We start from the raw sequence: 18,170 nt of genomic DNA, 5'->3' as shown, positions 1-18,170 counted from the left end.
TCGGTTACTGGGTTGCATTGTGAACGACATTCAGTACCAATCCATTAATGCGCCAAAAGTCATTGTGGCTATCCCTGATTGGACAAGATAAAACTCACAATAAGATGGCTGTCTTTGGACAACCATACTGAATTTAAGTGTTACATTCCAAATTACGAGCACGTGAATAAAACAGTCGTGAAGGTTACAGTTACATAATAACATCGTAAACCCAAAACTGGCCATGTGACAATCAAACCTGATTTCACGTGGGCAATTGATCAGGGTGCCATTGTGCGTGATGCAGTGTGCACACGTCAGCAAGTGAAGTCAGGACCATGTGTGTTTGAGTTGGCTACAGGATGTGAGCAACGTGATTTCCTATGAGGTTCAAATCAGAAACTAGGAGATGGGTCTGTGTTTGATTTGCCCTTGTTTCTTCACTTGATCCTTCTATGCAGGGCTCAAGCTTGATGACAATGGTCTGTGTTCAGTTAAACATTGTTGGAAAAAGCAGGAGGAAGACACAACGGTCAAACTCACCCTCCCATTTATAGAAAGCGAGGAAAAAAACAGATGACGGTTTCGGGACCAGCCACTTGAGGGTGGCCAATTCAGTTCAGCTATGGACAGAAAAAGGAATGGGATCCAGTTGTTGGAAGAACTAATTTGTCCTTACTTTGGGGTGCTCGATGATATGCACCCCTCGAGCTCTGACTCTCCCTTGCATGTTCAATTAATCAAATTCATAAGTTTCTGTGCATGTCTCTCTGTCAAATGAAAAGTGTGTGTGTGTGTGTGTGTGTGTGTGTGTGTGTGTGTGTGTGTGTGTGTGTGTGTGTGTGTGTGTTTGTATTCATGACATCTCAGGACAATTTTATGATAACACACCTTCACAATGAGGACCTGTGGAAAAATGAGGACATTTTTCGCGTCCTCATATTTCCACGCAGTCTACACTACTCTAGAGCTCACGAGGATACTCCCACACCAAAAATAAGTGATGTCCTGAAAGAGCACAATTTTCAGAAATTGTGTGTTTAAGTGTGTTTAACTTTCGACTCACTTTTCATTTGGAAAACTAGTGGCCAACTTCGGTACCTTAACACACTTTTAACACACTTTCAGTGACGTCATTGTGCAGGACCTCATATGTCATCTTTTTCGGACTGACTCACACATTTTCCCCGCCCTCGTCCTGGTAAGTCACTTCAATTAGCAGTCACACAAAACCCAACATGTGAAGCAGCCAGACAATCCTACTGCCAGATATCTATTAAACTCTCTGAAACAAACACGACCACGCGTGGATGACCACCTGGTAAGCAATTCCTTTTCGTTTATCTTACTGTAACATAGACTTTGTTCAATATAACCGTGTTTAACAGTGCCCACCAAAGGTAATGTCATTCAATTAGACAGCTAGCTAGCTAGCTAGCTAGATCGTTAGCATGCTAATAAGCTTCCAGTAAAAGTAATGTGGACATGTCCTGCAGGCAAGGTTCTAGAAAACCTTTCTAAATCTTTGACAACACAGTCTGTGGAACTTGATTTTGGTGCCAAATGTTTATTTCAGTGCAGTGTTTGTTTTATTTGATTGCAGTTAATTGAAATTAGTTAGTACAGGTAGCCTAATGAAAGTGGGCCATGCACTTCTAGCCTTTATGCTAAGTCTGGTGTAATTACACTGTTTATTCTTGTGTTGATTCAATTGTACACCGTTTCAATGAAGAAACAAACAAACGTTTGCAATGAAATTATAGCAGAATTCAGCTTTGTTGGTACATTTGGTCAAGACAATATTGTGTTACTCTATTTTAATTTTACATTGTTATCTGCCTGACAAATGGTTTGCCCGAATCTATTAATCTGACCAGCAAATGTTTGATGAAATGAATTTTTGTATATTTGAGGAAGAAAATAATATTCCTTTGGCTCAGTACTTTCTGAGCCAAAATAAGTGCTGCCATTGTATTGTGCTTGCTTGTCTGGCTGACTTCTTCTCACTTTCCATTGTAGATGTTTACTGGTGGTGATAATGTCACAAAGAAGAGCCAGACTGAGCCCTGAATCTGAGGCTGCTCATTTTATTTTATCTGGAGTCGACAAGCCTTGTTTGAAAGCCCAGTGGATCAATGATTATAAAGGTATGCTATCAATCTACCTGCTATCTAATTCTTATGGCTACCACACGCACATGACAAGAGCTGCAACCAAAGCCTGTCACAGTGACAGATTTTATTCGCACATTGTATTTACCCCAAAAATATCACAATAAACAACAGCATGTTTTTTTTTATGCCATTGATCATATTGGAGCAAAAATAATTGAAGTACTTTTTAAGAGAATGTTTAGCAGCCATTATCATTAAATTCTTGAGAATATTGTATTGCCATGTAGAACTAGGAATATCTTGAAATGAAAAAATAGAAATAGAAATTATTCGGCTTCTGTTAAAATATTGTGCTTCAACAAATATCACAATTCATAAAAAACGCATACTATCTGTAATAGTCTAGGAAAATTAGATGCCTTCAAACTTCCTTCACAATGCCTATTTCACCTGATTGAAGAAGGCTGTGGTAGCTGTTTGACAAATCCACATTTTTATCAGCAATTTGTACTGCCCATCAAAGGTCTCTACTTAGTTTAAAACTGAAAGAATGGTCACAGGAATTATGTATGTCATTATCATTATGACTATTATTGTTGATAGCTTAATTTTTATTTTAATCATAATGTGTCTTTTCTATGTGCAGTGGTGTATATTGCTCAGTGGGATTTCTGATTGGAGATCGGAGGTGTGAAACGCCAGGACAGCTTACAAAGAAATTAGATGAATCCTTTCCCTCCCACAATTGTTAGAGTTGCATTTGTATTTACAAAGAGAAAATAACAAAAATAGAAACGCACAGTTAATCGGATTAAAAAAAACATCCCATCCAACCATTTTCTAACCCATTTATACTAATACGGGCCTGGCTGTGCTGCAGCCGATCCCAGCTGTCTTCGGACAGTAGGCAGGGTACAACTTGAACTGGGTGCCAGCCAATCACAGGACACACAGACAAACCACCATTCACCCTCACAATCACACCGAGGGACAATTTAGTGAGTTCAGTGAACCTACTACGTTGCATGTTTTTGGAATGTGGGAGGAAACCAAAGTAGTCGGAGAAAACCCATGCAGCCATGGGGAGAACTCCACACAAGAAGGCACTGTGAGGCGGACGTGCCAACCAGTTGCACACTGTGCAGCCGCATTAGGTTGCCTGTGACCAAAATAAAAACTATGGTGGTAATGCATTACCAACATTGCTGCCCATACTTTTTTTTGACCTTATTGCTCTTCTCTTTCTCTCCCTCAACCATATAATGCAGTTTGGAGTGGAATAGTATAGGAACTGAAATTAGGTTTCGAATGTTATCCATTGAGGAAAAATGGTACTTCACTTGACTTATGATGATCACTTTAGTCAAACTGTCGGTCAAACCGCTGGTATTTTTCTTTGCTATTCCATACATTCTGTTCAATTGAAGGCAAGCAATGTAAACAACTCTGATGTAAGGAGCCACATTATTATTTTGTGCTGATACAAATTGCTAAAGAAAATTATCAGCGATTCTGATAATTGTTTTTAGTTTTACATGGAATTATTTTGTTATCGTACCACTAAACATGTTTTTTCCCTTCTTTAAATTTTTATTTTTTGGTCTGCATGTATTTGTGAATATCTGATTAACTGCATTGTGTAAGCCTGATTTGGATTGTATTAATCAACATTTAAGTGTCAACTTTTCGTGTCCTAGGACGTGGTGTATTTACAAGTGAACCAATCGAAAAGGGGTTATTTGTGGTTGAGTACCGTGGAGAGTTAATCTCAAGTTATGAACGAGACAAGAGACAGAAAAAGTACACAGAGAAGCAAAATTGTTTCCTGTTTGATTTTGAATGGAAAGGAAGCACATGGTGGTAAGTCAAGATCTAGAAAAACATCATGTGGTTCTGTACAACATTGTAGTTTTACTGGAAAAACATTTCATGTTTCATTGTTCAATTTCAGCATTGATTCCTCCCATGAAGATGGTTCATTAGGTCGACTTGTCAATGATGCTCACAAAGGCCCAAACTGTAGAATGAAAAAGCTGACAATCCAGGATAAACCTCATCTTTGCTTGTTTGCAATTGAAAATATCGAAGCAGGGAATGAAATAACCTATGACTATGGAGATTCTCAGTGGGCATGGAGAGCACTGGTAAGTAATGCCTGAATATACACCTGTAGACAACCAGATCTAATAAGTAAATCATTATATTTCGTAGGTGAGTGAAAGATCATTTTCATCAACAGTTTATTACCTTTTAAAAGTTAACACAAGTGTCTGTTTTAGATGATTATTTGACGTCAACAGAAATTCAAAGACAGGAACATGGACTCCACATTTTTCAGTCATTACATTGATTTAGTCTGAAAGAGTATGTTTCGGGTGTTGTCTTTATTATTTGAACTCAGTCGTGTCTGATGTCCTGAAATTGTTAGCTATCAGAGCTGTACAGTGGTAAGTACCATAAAGAGTACTGTACTACACAGTACTTGTGCTGTGAATGTGGTCACTGAAAAAAGTAGTTCAATTTATTCAAAAGTCATATAACTACGACATATTTCTGACACTCTATGGTTGGTATAATGTTGCTTTTCATGATTTCAGTCATGCCCTCATACTTCTTCAGTTACTGAAGAATACTTTTTAGAATATTTCTGATACTGTAATATTGCTATGTTGCAGACACCAGATGTTGGTATCCTGACTGAACCTTCTGGAGACCAAGAAGGGAGTGAGAGATCCACTTCATCCTTACAACAGGTGACTACGTCTTATCATTATATACCAGTTTTGAGTTTACAGCTTTCTTTGACAAACACAGGAGAAGTTATAAATCAGAAACGTGGCCTCTCCATGATTTCAGTCGTCATGTCCTCATATTTCTTTAGACCTGAAAAACCTGAGTGTGTTTCAGGTGACATGACTTTTGTCTTAACCTAACTCTGGAGAGCCTGTGTTCGAATGTCCCCATATTGCTGTTCCACAGAACTGAACAGTGTTAACTTTCTACAGTGTGGTATATTAATCCCAAACTCTCCTGTGAGCTATGTTCAATGAGAAATAATGTTTATTCATTTCTTAATTGGTCAGAATGAAGAATGCTGAATATTTTGACACCGTAATGTTGTTATGTTGCAGATACCAAGTGACGGGATCCTGACTGAACCTTCTGGAGACCAAGAAGGGAGTGAGAGATCCGCTTCATCCTTACAACAGGTTACTACGTCTTATCATTATATACCAGTTTTGAGTTTACAGCTTTCTTTGACAAACGCAGGAGAAGTTATAAATCAGAAACGTGGCCTCTCCATGATTTCAGTCGTCATGTCCTCATATTTCTTTAGACCTGAAAAACCTGAGTGTGTTTCAGATGACATGACTTTTGTCATAACCTAACTCTGGAGAGGTTGTGTCTGAATGTCCCCATATTGCTGTTCCACAGAGCTGAACAGTGTTAACTTTCTACAGTGTGGTATATTAATCCCAAACTCTCCTGTGAGCTATGTTCAATGAGAAATAATGTTTATTCATTTCTTAATTGGTCAGAATGAAGAATGCTGAATATTTTGACACCGTAATGTTGTTATGTTGCAGATACCAAGTGACGGGATCCTGACTGAACCTTCTGGAGACCAAGAAGGGAGTGAGAGATCCGCTTCATCCTTACAACAGGTTACTACGTCTTATCATTCATTATATACCAGTTTTGAGTTTACAGCTTTCTTTGACAAACGCAGGAGAAGTTATAAATCAGAAACGTGGCCTCTCCATGATTTCAGTCGTCATGTCCTCATATTTCTTTAGACCTGAAAAACCTGAGTGTGTTTCAGGTGACATGACTTTTGTCTTAACCTAACTCTGGAGAGGTTGTGTCTGAATGTCCCCGTATTGCTGTTCCACAGAGCTGAACAGTGTTAACTTTCTATTGTGTGGTACATTAATCCCAAACTCTCCTGTGAGCAATGTTCAATGAGAAATAATGTTTATTCATTTCTTAACTGGTCAGAATGAAGAATGCTGAATATTTTGACACCGTAATGTTGTTATGTTGCAGATACCAAGTGACGGGATCCTGACTGAACCTTCTGGAGACCAAGAAGGAAGTGAGAGATCCACTTCATCCTTACAACAGGTTACTACGTTTTATCATTATATACCAGTTTTGAGTTTACAGCTTTTTTTGACAAACGCAGGAGAAGTTATAAATCAGAAACGTGGACTCTCCATGATTTCAGTCGTCATGTCCTCATATTTCTTTAGACCTGAAAAACCTGAGTGTGTTTCAGGTGACATGACTTTTGTCTTAATCTAACTCTGGAGAGCCTGTGTTCGAATGTCCCCATATTGCTGTTCCACAGAACTGAACAGTGTTAACTTTCTACAGTGTGGTATATTAATCCCAAACTCTCCTGTGAGCTATGTTCAATGAGAAATAATGTTTATTCATTTCTTAACTGGTCAGAATGAAGAATGCTGAATATTTTGACACCGTAATGTTGTTATGTTGCAGATACCAAGTGACGGGATCCTGACTGAACCTTCTGGAGACCAAGAAGGAAGTGAGAGATCCACTTCATCCTTACAACAGGTTACTACGTTTTATCATTATATACCAGTTTTGAGTTTACAGCTTTTTTTGACAAACGCAGGAGAAGTTATAAATCAGAAACGTGGACTCTCCATGATTTCAGTCGTCATGTCCTCATATTTCTTTAGACCTGAAAAACCTGAGTGTGTTTCAGGTGACATGACTTTTGTCTTAATCTAATTCTGGAGAGCCTGTGTTCGAATGTCCCCATATTGCTGTTCCACAGAACTGAACAGTGTTAACTTTCTATAGTGTGGTATATTAATCCCAAACCCTCCTGTGAGCGATGTTCAATGAAAAACAATGTTTATTAATTTATTAACTAATTAGGATGAATAAATTTGAATATTTCTGACACTGCAATGTTGCTTTGTTGCAGACACCAGGTGTTCGGATCCTGATGAAACCTTCTGAAGATCAAGAAAAGAGTGGAAGATTCACTTCATCCTTACAACAGGTCATTGCATTTTATCAGTGTATACCAGTTTTGAGTTTACAGCTTTCTTTGACAAACACAGGAGAAGTTATAAATCAGAAACATGGACTCTCCATGATTTCAGTCGTCATGTCCTCATATTTCTTTAGACCTGAAAAACCTGAGTGTGTTTCAGGTGACATGACTTTTGTCTTAACCTAACTCTGGAGAGCCTGTTTTAGAATGTCCCCATATTGCTGTTCCACGGAACTGAACAGTGTTAACTTTCTATAGTGTGGTATATTAATCCCAAACTCTCCTGTGAGCAATGTTCAATGAGAAATAATGTTTATTCATTTCTTAACTGGTCAGAATGAAGAATGCTGAATATTTTGACACCGTAATGTTATGTTGCAGACGCCAAGTGACAGGTACCTGACTGAACCCTCTGGAGACCAAGAATGGAATGAGAGATCCACTTCTTCCTTACAACAGGTTACTACTTCTTATCATGATATACTAGGTTTGAGTTTTCAGCTTTCTTTGACAAACACAGGAGAAGTTATAAATCAGAAACATGGACTCGCCATGATTTCAGTCGTCATGTCCTCATATTTCTTTAGACCTGAAAAACCTGAGTGTGTTTCAGGTGACATGACTTTTGTCTTAACCTAACTCTGAAGAGCCTGTGTTTGAATGTCCCCATATTGCTGTTCCACAGAACTGAACAGTGTTAACTTTCTACAGTGTGGTATATTAATCCCAAACTCTCCTGTGAGCTATGTTCAATGAGAGATAATGTTTATTCATTTCTTAACTGGTCAGAATGAAGAATGCTGAATATTTTGACACCGTAATGTTGTTATGTTGCAGACACCAAGTGACAGGTACCTGACTGAACCCTCTGGAGACCAAGAATGGAATGAGAGATCCACTTCATCCTTACAACATGTTACTACTTCTTATCATGATATACTAGGTTTGAGTTTTCAGCTTTCTTTGACAAACACAGCAGAAGTTATAAATCAGAAACATGGACTCTCCATGATTTCAGTCGTCATGTCCTCATATTTCTTTAGACCTGAAAAACCTGAGTGTGTTTCAGGTGACATGACTTGTCTTAACCTAACTCTGGAGAGCCTGTGTTCGAATGTCCCCATATTGCTGTTCCACAGAACTGAACAGTGTTAACTTTCTACAGTGTGGTATATTAATCCCAAACTCTCCTGTGAGCAATGTTCAATGAGAAATAATGTTTATTCATTTCTTAACTGGTCAGAATGAAGAATGCTGAATATTTTGACACCGTAATGTTGTTATGTTGCAGACACCAAGTGACGGGTACCTGACTGAACCTTCTGGAGACCAAGAATGGAATGAGAGATTCACTTCATCCTTACAACAGGTTACTACGTCTTATCATTACATACCAGGTTTGAGTTTACAGCTTTCTTTGACAAACACAGGAGAAGTTATAAATCAGAAACATGGACTCGTCATGATTTCAGTCGTCATGTCCTCATATTTCTTTAGACCTGAAAAACCTGAGTGTGTTTCAGGTGACATGACTTTTGTCTGGACCTAACTCTGGAGAGCCTGTGTTCGAATGTCCCCATATTGCTGTTACACAGAGCTGAACAGTGTTAACCTTCTATAGTGTGGTATATTAATCCCAAACCCTCCTGTGAGCGACGTTCAATGAAAAACAATGTTTATTAATTTATTAACTAATTAGGATGAATAAATTTGAATATTTCTGACACTGCAATGCTGCTATGTTGCAGACACCAGGTGTTCGGATCCTGATGAAACCTTCTGAAGATCAAGAAAAGAGTGGAAGATTTACTTCATCCTTACAACAGGTCATTGCATTTTATCAGTGTATATCAGTTTTGAGTTTACAGCTTTCTTTGACAAACACAGGAGAAGTTATAAATCAGAAACATGGACTCTCCATGATTTCACTCGTCATGTCCTCATATTTCTTTAGACCTGAAAGACCTGAGTGTGTTTCAGGTGACATGACTTGTCTTAACCTAACTCTGGAGAGCCTGTGTTCGAATGTCCCCATATTGCTGTTCCACAGAACTGAACAGTGTTAACTTTCTACAGTGTGGTATATTAATCCCAAACTCTCCTGTGAGCTATGTTCAATGAGAAATAATGTTTATTCATTTCTTAATTGGTCAGAATGAAGAATGCTGAATATTTTGACACCGTAATGTTATGTTGCAGATACCAAGTGACGGGATCCTGACTGAACCTTCTGGAGACCAAGAAGGGAGTGAGAGATCCGCTTCATCCTTACAACAGGTTACTACGTCTTATCATTATATACCAGTTTTGAGTTTACAGCTTTCTTTGACAAACGCAGGAGAAGTTATAAATCAGAAACGTGGCCTCTCCATGATTTCAGTCGTCATGTCCTCATATTTCTTTAGACCTGAAAAACCTGAGTGTGTTTCAGGTGACATGACTTTTGTCTTAACCTAACTCTGGAGAGGTTGTGTTTGAATGTCCCCATATTGCTGTTCCACAGAGCTGAACAGTGTTAACTTTCTATAGTGTGGTACATTAATCCCAAACTCTCCTGTGAGCAATGTTCAATGAGAAATAATGTTTATTCATTTCTTAACTGGTCAGAATGAAGAATGCTGAATATTTTGACACCGTAATGTTGTTATGTTGCAGATACCAAGTGACGGGATCTGACTGAACCTTCTGGAGACCAAGAAGGGAGTGAGAGATCCACTTCATCCTTACAACAGGTTACTACGTTTTATCATTATATACGAGTTTTGAGTTTACAGCTTTCTTTGACAAACGCAGGAGAAGTTATAAATCAGAAACATGGCCTCTCCATGATTTCAGTCGTCATGTCTTCATATTTCTTTAGACCTGAAAAACCTGAGTGTGTTTCAGGTGACATGACTTTTGTCTTAACCTAACTCTGGAGATCCTGTGTTCGAATGTCCCCATATTGCTGTTCCACAGAACTGAACAGTGTTAACTTTCTACAGTGTGGTATATTAATCCCAAACTCTCCTGTGAGCAATGTTCAATGAGAAATAATGTTTATTCATTTCTTAACTGGTCAGAATGAAGAATGCTGAATATTTTGACACCGTAATGTTGTTATGTTGCAGACACCAAGTGACGGGTACCTGACTGAACCTTCTGGAGACCAAGAATGGAATGAGAGATCCACTTCATCCTTACAACAGGTTACTACGTCTTATCATTATATACCAGTTTTGAGTTTACAGCTTTCTTTGACAAACACAGGAGAAGTTATAAATCAGAAACATGGACTCTCCATGATTTCAGTCGTCATGTCCTCATATTTCTTTAGACCTGAAAAACCTGAGTGTGTTTCAGGTGACATGACTTTTGTCTTAACCTAACTCTGGAGAGGCTGTGTCTGAATGTCCCCATATTGCTGTTCCACAGAGCTGAACAGAGTTAAACTTTCTATAGTGTGGTACGTTATTCCCAAACTCTCCTGTGAGCAATGTTCAATGAGAAATAATGTTTCTTCATTTATTAACTGGTCAGAACGAAGAATGCTGAATATTTTGATGTTGTTTAAATATCATTTTTAAAACATCTAACATTCTGTGTTTACCCTGAAACAAAAGCATTTTGTCCTGTCTGTTTTTTCTTTTTTTTTTTAACCCAACCAGACGAAGTAACCACGAGCGATGACGATTTGAGCAAAGAAACCAATGCTGACCTTAATCAAGAAAAAGCGATTCTCACTTACACAGAAAATGGTAATGTCCTCAAGTTATGACATAAGACAGAGTAAATTGGTGCCTGATAATCTCAGTCTTTATGCACAACTATGTATGAATTAGAAACAATTTACTACAGTATTTGAAAATGGTGTTGAAAGATGCAAAATGTGCAGGTTGAAAACACATTAGGCCTCGACAGCCGAAAGAAAATTGAGAAATTAGGAGACGATTTGGCACATATAAGAAAGCAATGGTGAAAAGCCACATTCAACTATTTTTGTATAATTTTTCAAAGGCTCAAGCTCTGACACTTCTGGGAACCCAAGCCATGCATATGCGCCATCTACATCGGACAACATGGAAGGCACTTCTGCTTCAACCACCTTTGACAACACTGACGACAGTTTTGTCGCAACCCTGGAAAACATTTCTGCTCCAACCCAGTTAGAGAACGTGGACGACACTTCCTTCTCAATCACACGGGACAACAAAAACACCAGTTAAAGTTAAACAAAAATGGCAAAAATTAACATATCTTAATTGAAGTTGAAGTACTTTTGATGAACAAAAAGTCAAAGTGCTCCAATGAAAAGCAAGGTTAAAGAGCATTTTTTTCAAAATTCTCATTATTTCCTGGAATATCTTATTTTGCATTTTTAACATTTGCAATGCCATTTTTAATAAATAATGCCTTCTTTTACAGGTGGGAATAAGAGACGTACGTGGACAGATGATGAAGTGAAGGCTGTTGAGAGACATATGTTTGATTTCATAACAAGCCATAACGTTCCAGGTAAAACGAGCTGTGAGTCCTGTCTCCACGCAGAGCTAGTAGCTCTGAAAGACAGAGACTGGGTGTCCATCAAAAACTACATCCACAACAGGATAACTGCATTAAAAAGGGAAATGAATAGATAGTCCATTGAAATGCGAGCACGCCTGGGTACATTTCAGTTCAAGTTAACTATAGCAATAGCAATGGTGCATTTAGGGTGGGATGGTCAATTACGGATTTCATATTTGTTGTTGAATACTGTGTTTCACATTTATTGTTTCATGAGCTTCAAGAGCAAATTGGAAAATCCTTGGAGATGTACGAACATGTAAGGTATACTGTATATCAGGCATGTCCCGATCTGGGCCGGGAGGGCAACTGTCGTGCCTGTTTTCCAGCTCTCGCGGCTGCATCACACCTGATTCAGATGATCAGTTCAACAGTCAGCTCTGATGCAGCATTAGAACATCCTGGGAGAGCTGGAAAACAAAAAGACAGCGGCCCTCGAGGACCGACTTTGGACACCCCTGCTGTATATAAACGTACGTACAATATACAAACTTCTCACAAAAGATAGGCTTATTAGGTTTGAGGTGATATTTCAGAAAAACTCTAAAACATTTGAATTCATCCTATTTCAAGAATTTCAATACTTTTTGAAAAGTTGCTTTTGTCTAACAGGTAGCTAAAGAAGAAGTTGCTACACACATGGCACAATATATGGCCACATTTATTAAAAATTCTTCATCACAGTATTCACATTTTGACATAATCTTCTTCAGTTCAAACAACCCTCATCTATTGCACTGCCTTGTGTCATGGAGAGGAGGTGGCATGTTTTCTGTGTTCATAATTTCATATTTGTCAGCAATTAAAAAATAAGAAAGTGGACTGACCACATATTTAACTGTCTCTTCTTCTTCACAGCTTAGTTTTACTGTCTTGTATTATTACCGTGAATATCAACGACTGTTTGGCACATTCGCCTCATAGTTCAGCAATTGATAGTTTGAATCTGGGCTTCCTTCCTTTGTAGAGTTCTCCCCGTGCCCGAGCATGACAATTGGACACATGTGCCTAACATATACTGTTGGTATGTAACAGGAGTCAATCTAAAAATTACACACTTTACTCTTAGCTGGTCTTCATAAGTCATATATACTTGAAAATGATGTGTATCTAGGGGGCTCAAAATTCACAAAAACATGAAATGGCAGTGTGTTTGAGGTGACTGTCTCCATAATACACAAAAACCTGTCAATGTCCTCATATGTAGTAGTTTTGTCATAAATCAAAAAAAAATTACGTCCTAGCCAAAATCTGAATAGATGGGTGTCTTCCTGATTTTTTTTCATGGTTACCATATTTCTTTGGAGCCTGTAGGACCACGGGAAAGGCATGTACCCATATGTCGGGTGAACAAACGGACGTCCTGAAAATGCACCAAAACACGTATGTGTGTGTGTGTGTGTGTGTGTGTGTGTGTGTGTGTGTGTGTGGAGAGGGGTGGCGGGGGGTAATTTACCACTTAAGCAGCCTGACATATACCTTGTGTGTGTGTGTGTGTGTGTGTGTGTGTGTGTGTGTGTGTGTGTGTGTGTGTGTGTGTGTGTGTGTGTGTGTGTGTGTGTGTGTGTGTGTGTGGAGAGGGGTGGCGGGGGGTAATTTACCACTTAAGCAGCCTGACATATACCTTCAGGACAGCTGGAGTGGGAGTCATGTTAACAGGTTGGAGATATGTGCTTTAAGGTAAACAGGGATGACAACATTTTGTTAAAACCGACTGCGAATATGCGCTGCAAATTGTATAACAAATGCTCGGGAGGCAATGGGGGGCATCTAGCGGGGCCACTAAGCTGTCTGGCTAGCACCAATGCTCTCGAATGCTGTCGCCTGTGCTACGTGGCTGCAGCAATCCAGCTGAACTCCTGTGAATAAGCTGCGACTGATGACGCACTGGAGCCATTTCTAGTTTAATTTTATAACTTGTGGTATTCTCCAGAAGCAGTCTTTTATTTATTTGTATTTGCTAGTCAACACTCAAAGGTAACGTGGCACCTGTATTCCACATTAGAATACGCCCCGCTCTTCTTTGTCTCTTACCTATGTACTCCTTTACTTATTCTGTGTACTAGTTTTCGGACTGAGACACCACATACTGTAACTGAAGTGCCCGTCAAATACTGTACTCAAGTAAAATCTTGAAAATAATATATTCAGCCGGCTGTTTAAGTGTCAGTGCCGACAAGCTGTTCCTCAGAAGAGTGTCATCACATATTTCAGTAATATGTAAACCATGTTCAAGAAAAGTTTGTTTTTGATCAATACTACATATATTTGATCAAAATAAAGCACATTTTTATCACAACAGCAAGATAAAGGCAATATCAAGTTCCCACAAGTAATGTACATAGTACTGAAACCTAAAAAAGGGCTGCGTGTGCATCCCCAGTTATGTATATTACATTCATTGACTACAATTTTGTAGAGCATTATTAGTTCATGACTCCATAGTGTATACTGCAGTACTTGGCCACAAGTGTCCTATTTTGATGTTTATTGGAAATTAGCTAAATGATTTTTTATCCAAGTCCAACACAAAACGATTTAAAAAAAAACATCACTTTAGGGTGAGGTCAGGAAGGACATTTCACAAAGGGAACATTAGATAAAGGTGAATCGATATTTGCAGTGCTCTAGAGTTAAATTTGTTTTTACAACGTTAAAATGAACGGCCAGTGACAAAAAAATATGTTTTAAATGGAATACCCCAAACCAAGATGAATTGGACTTCAGAAGACATCCCACTCACCAGGTAAATTTGTTCCAGCTTCCCTGACATGAGAGCTTCCCTCTTCTCGTTCTGCTTCTTTATGCCCACCTATTTCCCCATAGTAGAGCGCAATAATCAGTTGCAAAATTCGGATAAACATGGGAAGTTGCTGATCTGTAATAGACAACTTCAGGCTATCCACCATGGTTTGGATCTGAGGAGACATAAGAAAAAATAGATGATGGCTTGAGTAGAGAAATTTTATTAAACACTCAAACTATGTTTTTGCTGAAACATCTTCACACCAAGTTATTATTGTGGGGGATAACACACAGTGTAGATGAATTCTTTAAATTACATGGGAGGGGTGTTTAGCTTTCTAAATTTCCTAACAGGTGTTTGTTGAGGTATGAACGGTAAGACGATATTTCTTCTCTAGTTCGACAAAAAAATTAGTTTGGGTTATCTGCAGATAAAAGCCAAAAACTAATTGTCTGACAGTGTGTGGAATGAGAATGCAAATTTATTGCGCTAAGACAAAGTTAGTACAAAAGGAGGTTACGCCCAATTTGAAATCAACACCCATGTAATACAATGAGAAAAAGTCCTTGCCAATGTTATTTCTTACCGTACAGCACAGGTGTCAAACTCAAGGCACCTCGGGCCAGATCTGGCCCACATCATTTTATATGGCCCGCGAAAGCAAATCAAACATGGAAGCTTCAATGATGGCGACTAAGATTTGTACCAAAATTTCAACTTCTCATACGTAATATGAGAGATATTGTAAGTATTTTCTTGTTGCCAAGCCCCTCATTACAGTAACTTAAAACAATAGTTCAATCAACCATAATCCTTGACTTCTTTATATGGTTTTGCAGTCATAACAAAGGAAAGGGTAACTATAATGTGGCCTGTGACAAAAATGAGTTTGATACCCCTGCCGTACAGTATGATTTAGATAGTAATTCCTTCACAAAATAAGTGTCATAACAAAGTATTCATTGATGGGTCATGGATCGATCTGTACTTCAAGAGACCTAGATAATATTGACAGCAGCACTGGGTGGCAACTAGTAGATTACTATGTAAAGTGGAGAAAAATTGTTTTTTTGAAAGAGCATTGTGAGCGGTCAGATGTTGACACTTTTATATAACGAACTCAGAGTGGAGCACTGGTGAGATATATATAGATATAGATATAGATATATATATATATATGAGAGAGAGAGAGAGAGAGAGAGAGAGAGAGAGAGAGAGAGAGAGAGAGAGAGAGAGAGAGAGAGAGAGAGAGAGAGAGAGAGAGAGAGAGAGAGAGAGAGAGAGAGAGAGAGAGAGAGAGAGAGAGAGAGAGAGAGAGATTTTTTTTTACTTACTTTGATGACAGAGGGGATCTTTGAATTGATGTTGTCATAACTAAAATGAAGACGTGTTCGGAAAGAGCATTTGTACAACAGCGGGTCTTGGTAGAATTCGATCTTGCCACTTGCATTCCGTTTGTCCAAGCACACAGTACAATCTGAAAAGTTGATCACTTTCCGAAGAACGAGTTCTGGAGCTGTAGAAGGAGCACAGTTACATGTTAATCTCAGAGCCACCTCATGAGAATCCCAACTCTCTCATTCACTGAAATTGGAAATCCTTAATTGAACCTGGATCTTATTTGACGATGCCAGAATCAATTGCCTACTGTCCATACTCATAGGCCTTCATTTTAAGGATGCTCCATAGCTGGTCAAAAGGGTTGATGTCATCGGGTGATGGTAGCCACACAGTGATTTTTTTTTTCTTGTTATTATCCCTATACACGCATAGCTGCTCGAGCCTCTCTCACGAACAATAAAACTACAGGGTGGATGAAAACTAATTCATCTGGTGAACCAATTATCAAAACTGACTGACACTGATAACATTAACCTTGTCTGGCTATAGAAACAACATATGCAATTATTGCCCCAGAAAATAATTCTACAAAATTATTTTGAAGAGTGTACTAAAGGTTCGTGTTTTTACCACACCAAAATTTGCCGTCTTACCAGTGACGTCCATGAAGGCCCTCTCCCACACATCGTCTACTGTGTAGCATTCTGCTGAAGTAATGTTGACTGACAACACAATGTCATCCTCGACGTACTTCAATATCAAGTTGTTCACTAAAACATTCACATTGTTCACCACACGTCGAATCAGGCTCTGCACATAACCTGTAACAAAAACAAGCACACATTTAAGAAACACGTTAAGCATTAAGCAGATGCAAGTAAAACATGTGTATGTTGTTGGACAAGATGACCTTGCTCATATTCTAATTCATTGCAAAATTGAAGCGGCAGAGCTCAGAGCTCTCTCTGCATGCCAGTCCAGGTTCTTCTCCCCCCCCCCCCCCCACCAAACACATCCCGCAAAACTCTATGCAAGTGAAGAACGGACATGCAAAAGAAGGGTTCCCCCAAATTGTTCACACATACTGTAGATCACAGGTGTCATAGTCAGGGCCCGTGGGCCAGATTTGGCCTGCCACATCATTTTATGTGGCCCACGAAAGCAAATCAAGCATGTCAAGTTCCATGATGCTTGCTAAAGTCTGAACAAAAATTTCAAATTGTCATATGTAAACCAAAATAACATTTGATATTGCAAGCATGTTCTCATTACCAAACCCGATCACATTAATATAAACAATGTTTCAACAAGTCATTATTCTTGACTTCTGATTTTAAAACTAGTTATCCATCAATTTGTTGTGCGCTATGTATGTAATATGTGGAGATGATTAAACGTTTATATGGTGTCCCAAAATTCCCAAATTTTTAAAACCATATTGAGATGTACGCATGCTAAATTACACACGCAACCAGGATTGGGCTGGTTGATTTTGCATCTTTAAATAGCGCATCTGAAAGGGAGGAAGCAAACCAGTGCAGATAATGGTGTCAACATTGCGTAGGCAAAAGGAGACGCGGGGCAGCGAGAACCTTTTTGCTTGTGTTAACAATTTGAAAATTCCAGCCAAAATTAACGTGACGCATCGTCTATTCAGCAACAGAGTTTGGAGCTTCTGAATGATAAGGGCAGACTTGAAGCCAGTCACAGCCACATCACCTATGACAAAACTCTGCAATTCCGCGCATCTCCAACATTTTAGCACATTGGAAGAACAGGTGCTGGTTCTTCCCAAAGCATTCTTCGGGGATACTGTCCAAAGTTTTGAACGCAACGTTAGGGAGGATGGGCACCTACCTGTTTGGACATCCCCTGCCATGGACTCAAGTTGAATAAACAAAGCATGGCTCACAGTTTCTGGCTTCCCCAGAATTATCACAGAATCTATTTATTTTTGTTTGCTTGCATCTTCACTCACACTTCAAACTTCATTTTGCACTTGCAGCATTTTCCCAAATTTCCCATCGTAAAGCCAGAACTAACTAAAAAGCAAAAGCGTCTTTTAAATAAAGAAATTTTAAATAGTGCAGAAAGAATCCTTCAAAGCCATCGGACCGGTGCCGTCATTTATTTCTCCAGTATGCTGTTAAGCACAGTCACGGCAGAGTAAAACATACGGCATAAACATCTTGAGTTTTCACTTTATTTCCAAAACCAAATGTTTATCTTCCTGTATTTTCATGAATACTCTAATGCGTAACAGAACCAATAATGAAGCAGCACTCTTGAAAAAATGAATTAAGATGAATTAGCATGCTGTTCTGCTGTGCCTGACTAGACATGACAAAATTATTGAGACTTTGCTGACTGACCCATTAGAGGCAAGTGGGGAGGGTGACATAAACTCAGCTAC

The 18,170-nt window shown here is 38.8% G+C and overlaps 2 protein-coding genes and 1 long non-coding RNA gene across 4 annotated transcripts in view; 2 read left to right on the top strand and 1 right to left on the bottom strand.

Annotated features, from left to right (window-relative positions):
• Positions 1 to 18,170, bottom strand: part of vps13b (vacuolar protein sorting 13 homolog B) — a 343,076-nt gene that overhangs the window by 305,086 nt on the left and 19,820 nt on the right. For both annotated transcript variants that reach the window (XM_086112801.1, XM_086112800.1), the window contains exons 5-7: positions 16,411 to 16,578; positions 15,751 to 15,932; positions 14,414 to 14,588 (exon numbers count right to left, since the gene is read on the bottom strand). In XM_086112801.1, the coding sequence (XP_085968927.1) occupies positions 14,414 to 14,588; positions 15,751 to 15,932; positions 16,411 to 16,578 (525 nt within the window). The remainder of the gene's footprint in view (positions 1 to 14,413; positions 14,589 to 15,750; positions 15,933 to 16,410; positions 16,579 to 18,170) is intronic.
• On the top strand, positions 7,057 to 10,313 carry LOC147203442 (uncharacterized). The gene is made up of 7 exons (XM_086112802.1): positions 7,057 to 7,131; positions 7,507 to 7,584; positions 8,417 to 8,494; positions 8,874 to 8,951; positions 9,325 to 9,402; positions 9,781 to 9,857; positions 10,236 to 10,313. Exons 1-6 carry the CDS (start codon positions 7,075 to 7,077, stop codon positions 9,799 to 9,801), a joined length of 390 nt encoding a protein of 129 aa, XP_085968928.1. The 5' UTR covers positions 7,057 to 7,074; the 3' UTR covers positions 9,802 to 9,857; positions 10,236 to 10,313.
• On the top strand, positions 10,775 to 12,206 carry LOC147203441 (uncharacterized). The gene is made up of 3 exons (XR_015101105.1): positions 10,775 to 10,862; positions 11,122 to 11,929; positions 12,000 to 12,206. It is a non-coding gene; the product is annotated as an uncharacterized LOC147203441 (long non-coding RNA).

Source organism: Hippocampus guttulatus, chromosome 6 (genome assembly GCF_054856545.1).
Source record: "Hippocampus guttulatus isolate MCC_2025c chromosome 6, RoL_Hgut_1.0, whole genome shotgun sequence".
In the NCBI taxonomy this organism is placed as follows: Eukaryota; Metazoa; Chordata; class Actinopteri; order Syngnathiformes; family Syngnathidae; genus Hippocampus; species Hippocampus guttulatus.
This window is presented reverse-complemented; position numbering and strand designations above follow the sequence as displayed.